Source organism: Eptesicus fuscus, chromosome 2, assembly GCF_027574615.1.
Source record: "Eptesicus fuscus isolate TK198812 chromosome 2, DD_ASM_mEF_20220401, whole genome shotgun sequence".
In the NCBI taxonomy this organism is placed as follows: domain Eukaryota; kingdom Metazoa; phylum Chordata; class Mammalia; order Chiroptera; family Vespertilionidae; genus Eptesicus; species Eptesicus fuscus.
Window position 1 is genome coordinate 106,170,957 of NC_072474.1, and position 14,458 is coordinate 106,185,414.

The 14,458-nt window shown below is 38.1% G+C and overlaps 1 protein-coding gene across 1 annotated transcript in view; it reads left to right on the forward strand.

Moving 5' to 3' along the window:
• The first annotated feature begins 382 nt into the window (after positions 1-382).
• Positions 383-14,458, forward strand: part of KCNIP4 (potassium voltage-gated channel interacting protein 4) — a 404,299-nt gene continuing 390,223 nt past the window's right edge. Inside the window, exon 1 of the mRNA XM_008140184.3 lies at positions 383-482. Within this exon, the coding sequence (XP_008138406.1) occupies positions 383-482 (100 nt within the window). The remainder of the gene's footprint in view (positions 483-14,458) is intronic.

Sequence of the window (14,458 nt, forward strand, 5' to 3'; positions counted from 1 at the left end):
TGATCTGCGTGTTACTTCATGCGTGGCTGTCTCTCTTTGTGAGAGTGACAACCCCCAGCAAGCAAATAATTCCGACAGGCTGACTCTATCCGGCTGCTACTTCTGGCCTCTGCTACTGTAGACAGGATGAATGCATTTTCTCTCATTCACGCCTTTTCTCTCAGCCTCTCCATCTCATCACCTCTTCTCTCTCTCTCTCTCTCTCTCTCTCTCTCTCTCTCTCTCTCTCTCTCTCTCTCCGCTCTCTCTCTCTGCTCTCCGGCTCTCCTCCTCCCCTATTCCTCTGGCAGTAGCCTCTTAATGTAGTTTAATGGCTTTACAAAGAAAGCCAGGCAGACAGGCACTTCTCACTGGCTGCTATCGGACCATGACCTAGCTGACCATGAACTTGGAAGGGCTTGAAATGATAGCAGTTCTGATCGTCATTGTGCTTTTTGTTAAATTATTGGAACAATTTGGGCTGATTGAAGCAGGTTTAGAAGGTAAGGGAGTGCTTTTTAGTGACTTCTAAAAATTTTCTGTTTTGCAATAAAAATTTCTTAAGGCACCTGAAAGGAAATCCGAGAAATGTAACTCTGGGATAGACTAAAGAGACGCAAGTTGTTCAATGCAGAAACGATGAATAAGATAAACTTTTTGTAAGTTTCAATGTTTTCACAGCAAAAGAATGTTAAAACTATAAGCAACACTTTATATCAAAATGTTAGAACCAAAACTGAGGAAATGAAAGGTTTTTAACTGGTATGTCTGCTTATATTGAGGGCATTTAATTCATACTGATGTTAGATTATTTTATTCCCCCCCTCTTTTATTGCATGAGCACATTTTGCGTGGATATGCTGTGAGGTTCATCTGTTTGTTGCTATGCAAATGCATTCATCAAATGGAAATGGATATACATTTATTATAATGTCTTGTGGTTTAAGATTGGAGCCTAAGAATGACAAGCTTTGTATATGGTTGTCTTGAGACGTACTTATAATATTACCTCCGTTACATCCCCACGGAGAGTTTATGGGGCAGAGTCCCCAACTCATTTGACTGACCTTAGCATAGAATCCAAATAGCAAATTGTTTTTCTAGGGTTGCTGTGTATGTTTGTCACAGGCTCATTCTCTTTTTCTCCTTAACAATCATCTTTTGCTTTAAAAACACACGATGTGTGCTTGCCTGTATCTGCTCCTGAATTAAAGGCTTCTTGGAAAATCTGAGTAAATTTAGATTCTTGCTTTGTGACTGCTCCGAACACGCTCGGGAGTGCGTCTGCATACAGCCAGTGATTGTTTCTCTGAAGTTGTCAGAGCGATTTTTAAACGCACCCCTAGGTGATGTTTGGCGGCGTGATGCTTTCCTATTCTTCTTGCTTTAAATGTGAAACTTGAGTAAAAATGCAAATGCATATGTTATAAATGTTTTACATCCACAACTAATCCAGCCCCGCAGAGGAGGACTGCCACATGGGGCGTGAATAAGACTGCATTTACACATAGCAAACGGCAAATTATAGTAAGTGTGCCACTCCGATGTAGGTTACCAGGAACCTACCTCTGTCGCTCACTGTGGGGAGGGCTGGTGGGAGGCAGGGTTGGTTAAAGTAGTGCTAAGTTTGCAGAATGCTTTTGGTAGCCCTGTTAGATGAAAATATTTGTAGTTCTAAAGAGCAGAAAAAAAAAAATTCTGGGAGTGGTGACTGCTCTTTAAAAATGTTATCTCGTGCATTGTCATGACACCAGAAACTTGGTTTGGCGTCTGTTGATCCGTGTGTGTTATTTTACCTGGCAGACGGGAGTGAGATGACAGGTACATGGAGTTGAGTCAGTTTTCCCAGCTATGTTGAGGGAGTTGATTTACCTAATTTCATGGATGACGGGTGGTCATCCTTTAAACTCTTTTGTGAGGGTTTTTATCCTGGGTTTTGTGATGAAATCTACTCTAGTATTGGTTTTGTTTCAGGAGCTAAAACATTTACTCTCCCAAATGAGAGTGTGTGGGTTTCTCTCCTCTAAGGGCTACTAACCTTTATGATGTATTTTGTTTTTTTTTCCTTTTTCTCATTACTTGTACTTCAAACTGTACTGATTTGTATGAACAGTTTCTGTCTTGTGTTTTATAGTTTACTACATCAGCAATTTCCAGGCCAATGTCGTACTAATAATCCTATGGGGATAATGCATGTTCTCTCTTAGAGACTTCAACATCAATGCATAGCTGATTTCCAGTGTTTTTAGAAAGGGTTTTTATAGGATAAAACGTTGATAATCAATTTAAGGAGAAATGATGTTTAATGTGTAAATGGTGGTAGAGACAGAGAGTAAAGTGCTTTCCGTCTTGAAGTTTGTGTAAGACTCATTTCCAAAGTGAATGCTAGCGTCAGAAAACCTTCCAAACTAGATAAAAGTTGGCCACGTGCTTTGCTTACTGGGGATACAAAGCAAAGGAACAGACTAAATTGTTATAGTTCATTGTGCATAGTTTGAATCTGTAAATGAGAATGCGCACAACTATAACTTGTAGCCTGATTATAATTAATGAAAAGGATGAACATTTACTATCAAAATAGCAGCCTCATAGATTTTCTGAAGCTTTTCTTAAAAACAAACTCCGATGCTCATTCTATTCAGATTTATTTTCCCATTGGTATTCCCTTCCTACGCCACCATCTTACATACCTTAGTTGGGGATAATAATTTCTTCCACCTTACTTATTTGTCTGCTCATGTGTCCTAGTAGAGAAATTTGGTTATTAAGTAGGGAAATTTGAACCTAGGTTAAAGCCCTATAAGGATGGTTTTAAATTTTTTTTTCTAAACAACTAAACATTTTGCATCTAAACTTAAAATTGTTTTGCAGTGTAGTTATCATTCCAAATGTATAACACTATGTTTATAAAATGTAGTTATTATCTAAACATGTATAGAATAAATGCACTTCAAATAAATTAATAGCTTTAAAGTCTGGAATTTTTGTTTGCTTATCTTTGAGTACTTTGAGCTCCCATACTTTTGTTGTTGTTGTTGTTGCTGTTGTTGTTGTTGTTGATAATCCTCACTCGAGGATATTTTTCCATTGATTTTTAGAGAGAGTGGAAGGGAAGGGGAGAGACGGAGAGAGAGGAACATTGATGTGAGAGAGACACAGTGATTGGTTGCCTCCTGCATGCACCCCCACCAGGGCCAGGGGTAGAGTCTGCAACTGAGGTATGTGCTCTTGGCTAGAATCAAACCCGGGACCCTTCAGTCTGCAGGTTAATGCTCAATGCACTGAGCCAAACCAGCTAGGTCTTAACTCCCGTTCTTGGCAGAAAACTGAGAAGGGGGTCCTCGATGTCCAGGTTCCTTTAGTTCTAGACTAGGTCTGATCTGCATAAACTCATAATGCTACACACAGATCCGTGGCATATATGTCTAAATAAAAAGTAGTATTATTAAACATGAGAGCATAAAAACAGTAATAGGAGTACAGATTCTTACCCTGCTGCCACTCTCTTACTTTCTAAGCTCAGTAAGCCACTGTACTTCTTTAGAGTCTACAATGAGAAAACTGGACTTGATAATCTCCATGGAACTTTCCATTTTAAAAAAAGCTAGGAATAATCAGACAATGAAAGCTTGATGACTTACATAACACATACCCTTTCTTATGAAATAGGTATCAATGGCCTATTTTGGAATTGATATGCAGTGCAGCTATTGGACTAATCTCTCCTCCTATCCCATTGTGGGATAATTTATCATATCTCGGAGAGATTTTCATTGTATTTCAAGAGAATAGAAAAATGTCCTTTCCTACAGCTCTAGGATTTGACATTTGGGGCTGCTATTCGAGGCATCCTTGTGCTATAGTGTGTCAAAACTTACATGGGGCTCCAATAATAAATAAACACATCATGTTATAGTTTAATAACATTTCAAAGTTCAGTTGTTTTGGATTTTTGGTGGTTCTTTGTTTTTTTGTGTTTATTTTTGTTGTAATTTAGTTAAACTTCAATCTGTTTTCTTTTTAAGAAAAGTAATCTTAGCAGGTCAATATGAATGCAAATAACAGTTTGAACTTGAGCAAAGTGTTGAGGGTGATGCGTGATGCCCGTGTTTTGAATTCCCAGGCTCCTTCTGCCTAGTGAGGGGTGTAGGAAGCTTCAGAGTTATGCTGGTTTGGAATACTAAAACCTCGCAACAGTAAATTGCTGCTTTTCCAGCTATAAAAATGAAAGTGGTGTTTGGTTAACGCATTCCAGGGATAAATTGAATGAAAATTTTAATAGCAAACCTATTTCATTATTTCTATATGCAACACTGGGCTGTGAAAATATCTCCTTTTCATCCAAATATGGTTTAAATCATGCTGAAATAGTTACTCAATTAAGAAAGAACCATCCTTCTCCTTACTACTAATCTTGGTAAAAGGCAAAAATTTACAAAAGTACAGTAATACCCATGACTTGAAAAATAATCACTTTTACTGGTATTTGCTTTTGATAAAAAAGACAAAATGTAATCAACTGATAATCTAAGTCCTTTATACATTATGCATTACAATTACTTTGTATTTATTTAGTTCACTTTATTTAGAAGATATCTTATAATATTATAATGCAAGCTTCCTGGAGCATTCTAAATAAGGTATCACCCATATACACAGAGATGGATTTTGGAACCCAATTTCTTAATTCTCCTGTACCATTGACATAAAGGTGGACGTGTTGAGTCTGTAAATAAATTGGGCCAACTGGAAAACAGTACTGTATCCATTCCATTATGCTTATTTTTATTTTTTTAAATGTTTTTATTGATTTTACAGATAGAGGGAAAGGAAGAGGGGAAGAGAGAGAGAGAGAGATAGAAACATTGATGAATGAAAAACATAGATCTGCTGCCTCCTGCACAACCCCTACAGGGGATTGAGCCTGCAACCGGAGTGTGTGCCCTGACAGGGAATCTAACCTATGACCTCTTGGTGCATGGGGTGATACCCAACCAACTGAGCCATACCAGTCAGGCCTATTCCATGATGTTTAATGAGTACTATGGGACTGGAGATGACTAGAATGGAGCTGTTATATGATCTCAAAAAGCTTTACTGAAATTAATGAAGTAGACTCTCTTTTAATTCTCCCATAACCCTGCTGTCCCAAATACAATGGGATGAGAAATATGATGTGTATTTCACCATCTGAAAAGTCTTTCTAAACTGTAATGCTTAAGAAATATAAAAATAATTATGTTATTAGAAAATGTACGTATATTGTCTAGAAATGGAATAAAGATAATATTTATACGATTTTCATTTCTTTAGTGTTTTCTATAGTTAACATTTCCTTTCTTTCAAGAACATTAATGCTTAAAATGGGACAAAGGGACTATTGAAAGAAGTGGGTTTAGTATGTTCAGAGATTACACTCAGAGAATCCAGTTATTTTGCTTAGATTCTAATTACAGCTTTGTCTCTTAATAATCATGTGATTTGAAGCTATACTTGGCCTATATAATCCTTATTTTTAAATTCACAAAATGAAATAATAAGAAATAATATTAATGTATTGCTTTATTGAAGACTAGAGGCCCAGTGCATGATTGAATCATGCACGTGTAGGGTCCCCTACACACTTTCGCTTTCGATCATGGGGGAGCTGGGTGCCTGTCTGCTGGTGCCTGAGTGGACAGGCACCCAGCTCTCCCGCTTTTGATGGTCCGCGATGGAACGTGAGCTTGCTGTCCCAGAGGCCCCTTCTGTGCCGCAGCACAGCCATGGCGCAGACGCTGAGCTCCAGCCGCCGCTGGTGACGCGAGCTCAGTGTCCCACCGGCCCAATCAGCCACCCTGGCCACCCCGAGTCCCGCCCCCCCCCCCCCGTGCCTCCTGGCCGATTGCAGGCATAGTGAAGGTACGGTCAATTTGCATATTTGTCTATTATTAGGTAGGATTACCCATATATAAGGTGTATTAAGCACAGTATATTATTACACTGTCTATTAAAGTGTTAAACATAGTGCAGCATTAGTATTAGTGTAGCAATATCTTATTTAACCTTCACCATGGTTCTCTGGAGTAGGTACCAGCATTCTGAGTTTAGAGATGAGAAAGCTTAGACCTATGCAGGCTAAGTAACTTGGCTCACAGTTACTCAACCAGTAAATCATAAAGCTGAAATTCAAACTCAGGCCATCAGACCTTGTATTTTCTCCTGTAATTTTAATTTTCTATACCTTACAGCACAGTGGCTATAGAAAATAATTTGGTAAAGGGGAGAAAGTTTTAGGTCAATTTTCCATTAATTCTTTCTACAATCCTTTCTGGACACATTCTATATGTGAAACACTCTCAATCACTGACATCCTATATAATAAAAGGTTAATATGCAAATTGACCGAACTGCTGAATGACTGGTCGCTATGACATGCACTGACCACCAGGGGGCAGACGCTCAATGCAGGAGCTGCCCCATGGTGGTCAGTGCACTCCCACAGCGGGAGAACCTCTCTGCCAGAAGCTGGGCTCACCAGCGGGCTCAGAGGTGGTGGCGGGAGCCTCTCCGGCCTCCAAGGCAGTGCTAAGGAGCAGCGAGCTCGGCTTCTGGCTGAGTGGCACTCCAGCAGGCTGACATCCCCTGAGGGGTCCCAGACTGCAAGAGGGCACAGGCTAGGCTGAGGGACCCCCCACCCCAGTGATGAATGTCATGCACGGGGCCTCTAGTTGTTTAATAAGCATAAATGCTCATACTGACATAATAATGGTACTATTCTAAATACATCATAAAAATCATAAAACCTCTATCTTCTTATAAATAGGCAAATCTTGTAACCTAAATGAGTCTGCAATATAGTCTTATCAAATCAAGTATAGTCTTTAGTTGAGCTCCGGGGTTAAAACTGAGAAGAAAGTAGACTAAGACTGTACCCAGTTTGTATCGGGTTTGCTTCTGGATGGCAAGTAGAACTTCTGGAAATAGATGGGACAGAGAAGGGCTGGTTCTACATAAGATACTACTGAGTGAAGATGAGATGCTGAATCCAGGAAAGACCTTAATTGTGAAAGAGTTTGAGATTAATGGGGATGATTGATTACAGCATGGATGAACAAAGGTAATACAATGATCAATGTTAGATTAGGACTGTGGAGTAAGAGTATCCAGCATTGATTTAAAGCATAACAGAAGCCTCAATGGGATGTTAGGCTTAATCAGGATGGTCATCACCAGAAAATACTTCCTCCAGTCTTTTTAGTGGGTATAGAGCAAGAAAGGACACAGAGCACAAGAAAGAGAGGAGAACTTACCTTAGTTGAGAATCTACTATAGAACCAATGGGGTAAAAGGAGTGTTGCATGTGCCATGCCCTGGAATGATCGTATCAGCTATGCACGACTAGAGGTGTCACTTCAGTTTTATAGATGATAAATGGGAGGTTCAGAGAGATTAATAACTTGCTCAAGATCACAAGAAGACATAAGTGAAGGAATCTGGAGTAGTTCTAGTATCTTCATAGTGGCACTGATCCAAATGGCATTCAGAAGATAAGTATTCAAAAATAGGATAAAGTGTACACAGTAAAGAAAAGCTTTGACTAATATAAACATTTCCTACAGACTATCTCTATAAAAAAAATATATATATATATATATACATATATATATATATATATATATATTTTAAATTTGATTGTTGTGTTTTACTTCTAGTTATGTGTAGAGGTGGTCTACATAAAAATACAGCTATGATAATGAGTCCCAAAAAATATGAGGAAGGAGAAAAAAGAAAAAGTTACATCTATAATTAACATAATTGGATTTCTGATTTATCAAGTCTTTGTAGAATGTAACATCCTTTAGACATTACCAGTCCCCAACTGACCATTTTACAGAAAAGTAAACTGAGCCTTAGAAAGATGAAATGACTTGTTTTTGACAGAACTCTTCTCTGCAAAAAAAAAAAAAAAAAAAATCTGATGAAATATGCTCATCAGAAAATAAACTTTAAACATAATCTAAGTTCCATAAAACATGTATCCAAACTTTAGCTTTCCTTAGTTATTCTGCTAGTGGACCAGTCACTCTAAAGTCTAAGGATTCTAAGACTTGGGTGATGGTAAGTTTTATGCTTTCTGGTTTAGCTTTATCTTTAGAGACAGGCGTTACTACGAAGAATACTTGTGCATAAATTATGGTGTTTTCCATCTCAATGACTTGTCTGAATAAGTTAGTAATAGAGAGTCATTACTACCTGACAGCCATTCAGTAGCCCAGTGGATGAATTTCTGGAAAAGCCAGGTTCAGTACTCAATAAATGCATAGATAAATCACAAGGGCAGCTATTCTAATTGCTCATCACTCTGATTATTAAAATCAAGAAGGCAAGTCTCTCATGAACCTCACCACTTGCACCATTTCACAGAGGCCTAACCTGATATCTCTGATTGAAAGTCACCCCAAGGCTGTCAGAGGCAATTCTTTGAAAAGCGTTTGCACAGGTCAGAAGGCTCATCATCAAGATGAACCGTACTACTAAACCAATACCAATAGTGTGTTTCCGTTTTCTTACAAAGACCATAGATTATAGATGCTGAGAACACAGACTCAAACCATAATAATTATATTTAATAATAATTAAATGCCACCTCTAATATATATTAGTTGTATGGCCTTGGGTAATATGAGTTAGTATCTGTCTAGGATATAATAAATGCTTTGTATATTTTGCCATTATGTCCAAGCACCATCATCTTTTTTTTCCAAAGAAAGGAGGCCACCACTCAATATATGAAACCAGAAGCTGAATTATTTGCCTGTTAAGCAAGTGAGAGCAGTACTTATAGAATGTATTGTTCAAGTGTGTATAGGGGCTTTCCAAAGTGTGCTTACTATTAATGGAAAGTTGCCATTGTTTGATTGGGTTGGGTTTAAAATAGGTTCTGGTGTTACCTGTTGCTATAATCAAAGAACAATCATTCATTTCCTTTCTTGCAACTATAGAGCAGGGACTTTTTTTATTTTCATGGTGAATAATATTTAAGCTTATTCATGTGCCAGCCACTGTTCTAGACACTGGGGAGGCAGCTGACAGCAGAGAAACTTCTGTTCTTGCAGATTCATCTGCTAAATTTTGCGATACAGCTATAAATGCTACAAAAAATGTACAGGAGACAGATAGTTATAGTAGAATTAATTCATGCATTCATTCGGTAATTATGTGTACCTCTAGTGTGCTCCACACATTGTTCTTTGCACAATAATGAACACAACTCAAGTCCATGCAGAATGTATACTATTGGGAAAGATAAAAAGATAAACAAAGGAATATTCAATCTGATATCTAATAGAGACAAGCATAAATTATAGTAAGGAGACAGAAACTGGGGTGTTATTTATAATAGAGTGGTAAGAAAAGACCTGTCTGAAGAACTGATTTTTCTGCCAATAATTGAAAGAAATGAATGTGGAAAACAGTCAAGTCTGGAACAAGAGTCTTCCAGGCAAAGGGACAACCAAGTACAAGAGCTTTTGGCACAAAGTGTGTTTCTTGTGTCCAAGTTGCACAGGAAGGCTAGTGGAACTGCAGCAGTGAGCTAGTGAGGGTAGTAGAGGAGCAGTGGAGGGTTGGCCAAGGTCACAGCATGCAGGGCCATTGTAAAGACTGGGTTTTATTATTTGTTTATGGTTTCAATGGGAAACCATTGAAAAATTAAGATAGAAAGTCTCTATAAGTCCTTAATTCCAACTTTTTTTATAGGCCATGATATCAGTTTTCACATGGTATCTGCCTAACACAATCTCATCATGGGGTCTACTTCTGGTCATTTCTTTGTTCTGCCCCAGACACCTCCCAGGATATTGATTCATTGTATTTTTTTTCTCTCATTTATTTTATTTTTAAACTTTATTGTTGAAAGTATTACATATGTCTCCTTTTTACCGCATTGACTCCTTCTAGCCTGCACCCACCCCTGGCCTTCACCACACTGTTGTCTGTGTCCATGGGTTATGCATATGTACATACAAGTTCTTGGGTTAATTTTTTCCCACCTACCTACCTTCCCTCTGAGATTCAACAATCTGCTCCATGTTTCTATGTCTCTGGATCTGTTTTGTCAGACCTCCATTGTCTAGAAAAACTGCCTGTAATTCTCATGCCCAATCTTGAGCATATGTTCAGGATAATACATTCATTTCTCTTTGTTAAGCTAGATTTTGCCTTTTCACCTGTCCTATGGGGTGAGCAGGTCTAGTCTTCATCTCCTTACCAGGCTTCTTCAAGATCCTGTCATTGCATCTGTAGGATCAATTTAAATTGGTCTTTATTGGGTAGGCATTTTAAAAAACCAAATAATATTCCTTGAACACTTGCTATAGGACGAGTATGATGACAGTGGAGACAAAAGGCAAATTTCATGAAAAGGAAAATCATGTTGTTTTCCTTTGAGTAACCTCCTTCCCCACATATTAGCTTCAAAGATAAATATTCAAATTGGGTATATTCCAAATTGAGATGAGAATAATACCTTTATAGTCAAGATATTTATACTATTACATTTTTTTGGAACTAGCAAGAATCATAGAGACTGTAGTCTAACTTCCTCATTTTATGAGTAAATTGAGGCCGAAGGAGGTTAATTGACTTATTAGAAGTGACAAAACTAAGTGGTAGCATTAGATACATAATAATTACATCATCTACGGTAGAGTGATAAATCCTAGGCGAGGTGCTAATAATTTTACATATTTATGGTATCAAAAATAAAACCGTGTAAGAATAATCTTATTAGCCATAATTATAAGAATTCTGGTTCTGTATTTAGTTAAGGATATATTATGAACCTTTTCCCCTCACATTGCTATTTTCTAGTTTTATTCGTTTATGCCCAGGAAAGTGGGGAGTGGGGGATTCCTGGTGTGAAAGCAGAAACTAAGCTCCTGAGGAAACTGTGTTGTGTGCCAAAGTGTGACCCACAGTGGTGAAGACACAGGGTCAAATCCAAATGCCTGCTGCTCAGGCATTCAATCAGCCACCAAATGAATGAATATAGTAGGATGGTTCCAGAGAGGGTGAGCAGGAAGATGGCATCAGATGCCAAAAATACCAATAATACCTGAATGAGCACTTTGTTGATCATATCATATGCCAGGTACTTTATATGCATTATTCATGTTGACAACAATTTTTATATACTGGTTATATAATCAAAGATTTAACAACTGAGAAAGTACATACTGTGAAAGTTCCAATCACTTGCATAAGATCATACACCTAGGAGTGGTTTAGCTGGTTTCAATTTCATCCTGTCAGTTTAGAGATTATGAGTCTTCAGCCTTCACACCATCATGTACCTGCCTCTCAGGAAGGTTAAGTCAAGGTCAGAGATAGAATTACATTGAAGTAAATTAAGCTTAAGCTACGGAGGCCCTCAAGTCTGTGGGACCCTTTCTATCTCTAGTCTAAATAAATAGTAACTTCCATACCAAACTTTGTATATGTGATATTTCTTACTATTTTCTTAGAGACTCTTCTCCTCTAAATTATGTAAGATTCAGGCCCCACAAAACCAAGATTTGTCTCTTTTGAGAACCTATAACATCTTGCTTTCTTTAAAGATTAAAGTTCATGGCTTGAGATATGGAAAGCAACATCCATCCTCTAAGACAGGAAACTGGATATGAAGTTCCCAATAGGGGTTCCCTTTGTCTCTTGCCTAGCTCCATGGCTACCCAGACTTCATGAATGACAAAGTGAGGCTGAGATGATTTGGGCACATGATGTTTCCAGTTCTTACTGATTGTAAAAGGAATGTGGTCCTGTTCCCCAAAGAACTGACTCAGGAACTAGTTGAGTTTGGACCTGCAGTAAGCTCCCAGGGAGAGCATGGTCTTTCACACCAGACAGATGTAGATTTGAATTTTAGCTCCTTCATTTATTAGTTGATCCTGGACAACTTACCTAATCTCTATGAGCCTCACTTTCATCATATATAACTTAGTCATTGTTATGATGACTAGAGGTAAATGTGCTCTATAAATGTGACCATTAATTGTTATAAACAGTGTACTAGTAAAAGTCAGGTAGGACAAAAAGGGCAAACATATTTGTTTCATTTATAATCATCTAGCTATATGCTACATATTTGGAATGCCGTCCTATAAGTCTTTGTGTTTGTACTGTCCTCTTCATTTAGGACAGATGGACCCTTTCGTATTCATAAGTATTCATTGATTTTTTTCATTCATTCATTCATTCATTCATTCTATATTTAGCAAGCTCCTAGGGGATGGTGTTCTAGGGGATTTGGACATAACAGAGACAAAAACACTGAAGTCCTTGCTATTGTAGAGGAGTTGGCCTTGCTTGTAGCATAGACTCTCCTTCCCTGTATTATGTGCTAGGGAAGGGAGAGAATATGAGCATAGATGTTGGTACATCCATAATGGGAAGTTGAGAGACACTTTGTCTGATTGCTTTCTTCTCCTGTTAATATGAAGTGGGGTGAGGTGAAAAGCATTTGTGGGAAGGGAGCAATGGATATTTTAAAGAGAGAGAAAGTATAGTGTGGTCTTTTCAGAGCCCATAGAAGTGAATTTACAGAACAAATGTGAGAAGATTGCCGGGCAGCGCTTAGTACCCATTTGAGATGTGTGGTCGTAATTTTAAAAGGGGACTCTCCCTGACTCAGACAAAGTAAGCACTTTCTTGAGTACATTACTGCAAGATCATTTTTCCAGACATAGTCAAAGAGGAGGGCAGAATTGGGTACCACTGGGAGACTAGAAGAAAAAAAAAAAGCGGGAAATTAGAGGGAATGTATTTACTATAGCATCCAAATATGCAATGATAGTGGCTCCGACTGGAGGCTCAACTACAGAAGACTTAAAATTGAACCAGCTGGGAACTGTGGCTTCCAACTGCGTGACAAGGCAGAGGCCAGTGATTGAACATTTATCTTCTGTGTTGTGTGGCCATAATGCTGTACTATAAATCAAACTAACTAGTAAAAATGCTTGGGGAGGGATCCAACCAAGTGTTTACAAATACTAGTTTGTGGTGTCACCATAAATATTACTTCGTGGTGACAGTACTTGAGGAAATACTCTCAGGCTGCTCTTTCAAACAACAGAAAAATTCTTTAAAGTTGTGTTGCACTGTGCCTTCATAAATAGAGTCAACTTCAAATACACGGAGAGGAACTTTCGGCTTAAATTTTGAATTTCAAAAATAGAGCCTTACTCATGATATATTTTTAAAAACAACTCATTTGTATGTTTCTCATGTCTGCAGCTTTTAGAAACTAGTCTCTTACTAGGTTTTAGAAAGTTCAATAGTATCTAGTAGTCATAGATCCAATGTCTTACCTTCAAAAATATGTTTTCAATGGTTACCAAAATCAGTGAGGTATGTAATCTTGTATGTTCATATACACATACACACTTGTGCACAAACATATGTTTGTGTAAACATTACTAGACTCATGTGTGTGCACACCTGCACATATCACACACACACATACATATTTCGAGATCATAAGCCATGAAATTTGTCAGTTAATAAGATATAAGCCATTGAAGAACCTGATTCTTGATTCTTTTGTACCATGACCTATGAAGCTTGCTTGGGAGATACATTTGCATTTAATCATATGTCCAAGTACAAAAAAGAAGAGGGGCATAGGCAATGAGCACTGGAGAGAGAATGAAGTGTGACTCTGGGTTGAAGTGGAACAAAAAAGCCCTGACTGCAATCTCTAACTAGCTGTGTGATCTTAGGCAAGTTATTTAACCTTCCAGATCCTCCACTGGATCTTGCCACAGACTACTGTCAGAAAAGAATCACATTTAACAGAATCCCAGTGCTTAGAATAATAGTTCTGGTCCCTTGTAAGTGCCCAGGCAAGTGGTCTGATCTCTGCCTGGTTCTTGCTCACCAGGTCCTGAGCCTCCTTGAGTTTGGAAAGGCTGCCTGTCTCCTGTGGTTTCCTGGCTGCCTCCTCTCGGTCCCAACCAGATGCTCTGGCTAAGCTCGGTCCCTCCCTCACCTGATCACTGCCATCTCCCTTGGCCATGCCTCAATTCTGAATTCATTCAGTTTGGACAAGAGCCCTATAGATAAATTGCATGTTGATAAATTACCCCACTTACCTAACATATGTCACATGAGACCGGCAAGTATCACTGTGCTGAAAAAAAAATGTTCAGAATATATTTCTTAAATTAAAAGAACACATTTCAAAGCCATATGCAGAATAGTGATCCCATTAAAAAAAATACACATGAGATAGGAGAGGAGAGAATGAACACTGGAATTTTTTATTTCTTTTCTAACTTGTCCATTCTGGCATGCATTTATATAACTTTTTAGAAGGTACTTTTAAAAGGAAAAGAATATCAATATGGAATACACATCGTGGTTTGTTTTTTTTTTAATTGAAAAAACTCAGTGATCATTGGAACATAGTTATTTATTAATTTAAAATGAAAAACTTGTT